Source organism: Seriola dumerili, unplaced genomic scaffold (genome assembly GCF_002260705.1).
Source record: "Seriola dumerili isolate Sdu_G_001 unplaced genomic scaffold, Sdu_1.0 BDQW01000052.1, whole genome shotgun sequence".
Taxonomy (NCBI): domain Eukaryota; kingdom Metazoa; phylum Chordata; class Actinopteri; order Carangiformes; family Carangidae; genus Seriola; species Seriola dumerili.
The window spans coordinates 6,731,652-6,736,838 of NW_019174307.1; the positions used below are offsets into that span (position 1 = coordinate 6,731,652).

Here is a 5,187-nt window from a genome sequence, read left to right on the forward strand (position 1 = left end):
GTTTGGCAGAAAGTAATCTGTTAATAAAAGAGCCCATCACTTGTAGTTAAGAGATTGACTGAGAAAACATGTTTAAAGTGCCTTGAATAACCAGTAGCTAAATTATACAAACACACTCCAACCCTGACATGAAATATAATAGTTAATCAATGTAATTAAACTGTTACAGAGATTTTTCTGTGTGTAATTACATCTGATATCTCTCCTCAGCAGACAGTTAGATGATTGATTGGGACCACTCAGTATCACACAGACAGTCAAACACTAAAGCTCAGGTTGACTTTGAGGACCAACAATGTGGCTTCACTTTGTTTGGGTAAAACATTGACATTACATTTAATACCACCTTTAAAATAATATTTCAACAGAATGAAAGGTTGGAAAGTGTTTCGCTGGCCTGCAGAGCACAAACATGGAAAGGTATGATGTTGAATTATATTTGCTTATGAGACAGAATTACAGCTGCCAGTAGTTTAGTTTAAGGTCCATTAAGTAGTTGCTCTGGAGCTTTCAGTCATATTACATGATTGTCACTAACAGATGATGTTTACCCAGTTGTCTTGGCATTTTTGATGTGAAGACTTTTTGATAAAGATTTGTTTCCATGATGGTTTGCAAGCTAAGATTGAAAAACTTCAGCTTATTAATGGACCTTGCGGGAAGTTTGTTTTGTACACTGTTGTTTCCATGGTCAATGGAATACTCAAGTTAATTTCAACTTTTTATTTTATTTAAAAATATCCAGTGAAGCTTTATTTTTGATTTAGAAGTAAAGTTTTCAACATAATTACTATTTACAAAGTACTGTGATATGATGAACTGTTTTCACTGCTGATGAATAGTCTTGTCTCTTTCCAGGGGACAAACACTGTCTTCAGGAGCATTGTCATACACAACTAGCTGGAGCGGAGGAGACACCATCCTTGGCCGACAGATGTTTGACAGATGTTTGACATCAGCAGAGAAGACGATGCATTAGGAGACAGGGTGTTCTTGATGATGGGGTGAGGTCATTGTGGTCAACACCACTGAAAGGTGGATCCATTACTCTGTCCGACACCTCAGACTGGTGAATGAGAACATGGCAGCCTGCATGGCCATGTCTCCCCCTATGGCCACATCAGCGCTCACAGAGGCAGGGAGTGGACAGCAGAGGGCCCCCTTGAGCTGTTAAATGACACCCTGTGGAGAAACACAATAGTAAAATTCACAGTTGTCTGTGGAGGGCTACATTGCAAGTTTTAGTGAGGTGTGGACATAGATACCAAATTTTAGACACAAGTATTTGGAGAGCAGATGATGACACTCAAGTTATAGAGCTGTTGGAGAAGGTTTCTGGAAATATAAATGCAGGTGGAGTTGGTTATGTGACTACAAATGAAGATGTCTCCAGAATAACTGAGAGGGAAAGAGGTAGAAGAGAAGGTCTCTCTAAGGTGAATGGATGTGCAGTCAGCCAAAAGTTCACTCAGAACTGAAAGTGTAATGAGTAAGCCTCAGATACAGAAACATGTCTCCAAATGAATGATAGTGTTGCTCCATATCTGCTGGATGTGTGAACAGGCGATCCAACATATCAACTTAAACGGCTGTAACATGTCAGTGTTGTGTTCACAGCTTGTGTCCACTGCCCTTAAGTGGCCAAAAACTTAGTTATTGCAGGTTTAAATGAACAAATAAGACTCTCAAACTAAAGCACTTTAGTTTGAGTTTGGGAACATCTAACTTGTCCTTATTGATTTACTGTACATCTCATTTTTCAAATGAATTCAAACATGAGATTCTTTTTAAGATGAAAATGGATTAGAATAATTTTGGTGCTTAATCCTGCATTTTCGCTCTGATTTCTATGTTCTCAAATTCCTTCTTTTTTTTCATTTTTTATTTGTGCGATAGAGTGATAACAAAACAAGTGTAGACAAGTACAGGGACACATAAACAGCCACAATTAAAGCGGGTGGTTTACAAATGTGACATAGGTTGCACAGCCAGTGTGACTGGACTTTGTTTACAGTTGCTGCACTTTCAGAGGTTTGATGGACATGAAACTCTCCCCATGGAATCATCATTACAAAAGATGAGCGACTGCATATGACAATATCTGTGTCTGTGATTAAAAATAGGCAAATATGCAAATCTAACTGAATTGAAATCAATTCACTTAAGGATTGTGGGTCCAAAATGTTTCCTGGATTTACTAATGCTTGTATTCCCATCATAGACTAGCATCTTCTCCATAACAACAGCATCAGAGGCTCAATGGTATTTAGAAATGAAGTTTATATTTCAAAGCAACGGCTATTAGATGAACCTATAGTCTTGTCAAATTATCCAGGAGTTGTTGTACATGAACATTGAGGATATTATTTAAAGAAAACTGAAGTGGGTTGGATCACGAATGTGAGGTCAGTCCCGCTCCCTCTCAGAATGACTTGCTATTGAAGAGCCTCAAACAAGGCAAGGTCACTTCACATCCACAAGTGAATACGACTTGTCCCCTTCCTCACTGGAATTAATTAGGTGCCAGTTTTGGTGTAAGCATACTGTAAGGGATTTGGAAATGAAGTGTGGTCTGTGAGAGGAGGTCTGACCAGACAATATGTGAAAATACCTGTGTGGGACTTTACTAGTTGTGTTGACTACTCAGTCTGTGAAAACAGTTGTGTAACGTATTCTGTTGCTCAAGAGGAGTGTTGTGAAGTCTCTATCTGAGCTTTTCACATTGTATATGCAAGGGCTGTTCTTTGGTGTATGGTAAGAACTTATGTGTGCTATTAATTATACTCATATTGAGGCATGAATAAAATCTCCAGTCCAAGAGTCTCATGTTTAATACAAGTTTCCTTCTTTTTTAAATAAACTTTACACAGAAAATATATCTTCTGATGGGATGCCAGAGTGAGAGAGAGGTGTGATGTGTTAGCACATATTAGTTTGTATGGTGTAGTGTGACAAATTTCCTACTTGATATTACAAACACAGACAGAACAAGAAACATATACATATTTTCATACATGTTGCATATACCACAAATATAAATCAAGTTAAATGCTTTGTTGGTGAACATATACTGAGGTATGCAGTCCTCACGTAGAACAAACTGGGCCGTCCTGAAGACATTTTCAGCAAAACTCCACACATTGTAATATTTCTTAAAGCAAACACATTGAATTCCTTTGCCAGGGACACTGCCTTAAATTAGTTTCAGTTAGAAGTTGGATATACATTACAACATTACACCTGTTGCATTTCTTCTTTCTATCAAACAGCTTTCATCTGTTTTGTTCCTGTTAGATGGAAAATAAAATAAAATCAGAATTAATAATTTTGAGGTCACTTTCTTCCAACATGAACTAAATACAGAATTTTGTTTCTTATTTTGGTCAGTTTAAATCCATATATTAGAGGATTCATAAGTGGAGGAATGAGGAGAAATTCTATAGAGATGAAGTTTTGAAGGCTCTGAGGTAAATCTGTGGAGCCAAATCGCATGTACATCAAATCAAAAACAATTACAACAAGGAATGTAACTAAAGAAATTAAATGGGGCACACATGTCTGCATAAACTTTATCCTGTCCTCTGTGGACCTCACACAAGTCCTAATGAGATGCATGTAAGTCCAAATTATGAAAAAGCCGTGAAACACATAAATGAAAATTGTTGCATATGAAATAATATTATTTGAAACGGTGTCAGTGTCAGAGCAAGCAAGTTTAACAATTATCCAGTTCACACAAAAGAGTTTTTGAATTTTCAAACCATATAACTTCAGGTTGGATGTTAGTATAATACTGATGGAGAAAATACAGAAAGGTGTCAGCCAAGAGAAACATACCAGCGCAGAGAGCTTCCTCTTAGACATAAAAGAGTGGTAGTGCAGTGGTCGACATATAGCCAGATACCTGTCATAGGCCATAACTGCTAGAATGGACAAATCACAGCAAGCAAATGAGTACATGACAAAAGCCTGTGAGAGACATCCTTCATATGAGATTTCTTGAGAAGACGACAGTAAATCTAAAAGGTATTTGGGGTAGAAACCTGTGGTCCCGTAAAGTCCATTAATGCAAAAACTACACAATAAGATGTACATAGGTTCATGCAGGTTTTCATCTACGATAATGATAGTGACGAGAGAGATATTGAAAAACAAAATCATACAGTAATACAGTAAAGTGAGCGAGAAAATAGTAAGTCTGTAATTCATTGTCTCATTTATCCCAGAGAGAGTGAAAATTCTTACGAAAGTAACATTATCCATGGTCAGAGAACAAATTTTCACAGTTATGAAATCTTCAGACTCTAGATTTGAAACTACCGCTCCGGTGTTGCAAGCTACAGTAAGAGGTTTCAGACCGACTGTGCTGCCTGTGCTAACTCTCTTCTCCTTCCACACCAACCATTAATAACAGCTTTGACTACGACAGCGCAACTGGGAACTCACACTGTAGTAACACCTGTGAAAAAAAACTATTTAAAACGACCAGTAAATGAATCCATCCATATACTTTTGATTCTTTAGCAAAAAAAAATCTGTATTTAAATTGTAATGCAATAATTAGTCACAATTAAACTGTCCAAATTTCTCAAAATGTTGTTTTGTAACTATGAGATAAAACAATTTAATTATAATGTATTAAATAATGAGAAAAGGATTATCAATGTCACAGACGCCTTACAAGAATGTTTACATTTACCTCTAGAGGCTGTGTTACTCATACCCTAACACTAAATCCACTTTTTTGAGATATAAATCACCATTCATATAGTTTTCATTACAACAGAAGCCATTGCCCCCTTTCCAGAGAAAATCCAGTAACTCTGTCCTCTACACAATAAATACAATTTGTGAAAAATCTGTGACTTACCCTGGGACACTCCGCCCCCAAACTATGTGACATCTCTTTCAGGCCCTGACATGAAAATACAACTGTCTGCAGTGTGGACAGAAGGAGTTCGAAAGATTAAGAGTTAAGTTATTATAACTTACGTACAGTAACAAGACCACGCCTCGCTCTAATTCAGTTTTCTTCACTTAAACCTGTATAGGTGTGTCTAACCCCTCACGTCCAGAAGCCATCACACTAGCTAGACCCCCTCACCCCAAACGTGAAGTCTCATGCCAAACATCTGGGTATTATCTTTGATTCTGAGCTCTGTCTTGACAAACAAGTCAGTTCTGTCA

General features: G+C 37.3%; 1 protein-coding gene across 1 annotated transcript; it reads right to left on the reverse strand.

The window, feature by feature from the left end:
• Positions 1–3,333: 3,333 nt before the first annotated feature.
• LOC111218621 (olfactory receptor 142-like) lies at positions 3,334–4,263 on the reverse strand. The gene has a single exon (XM_022741004.1). The coding sequence runs from the start codon at positions 4,261–4,263 to the stop codon at positions 3,334–3,336; it is 930 nt and encodes a 309-aa protein (XP_022596725.1).
• Between the last annotated feature and the right edge of the window lie 924 nt (positions 4,264–5,187).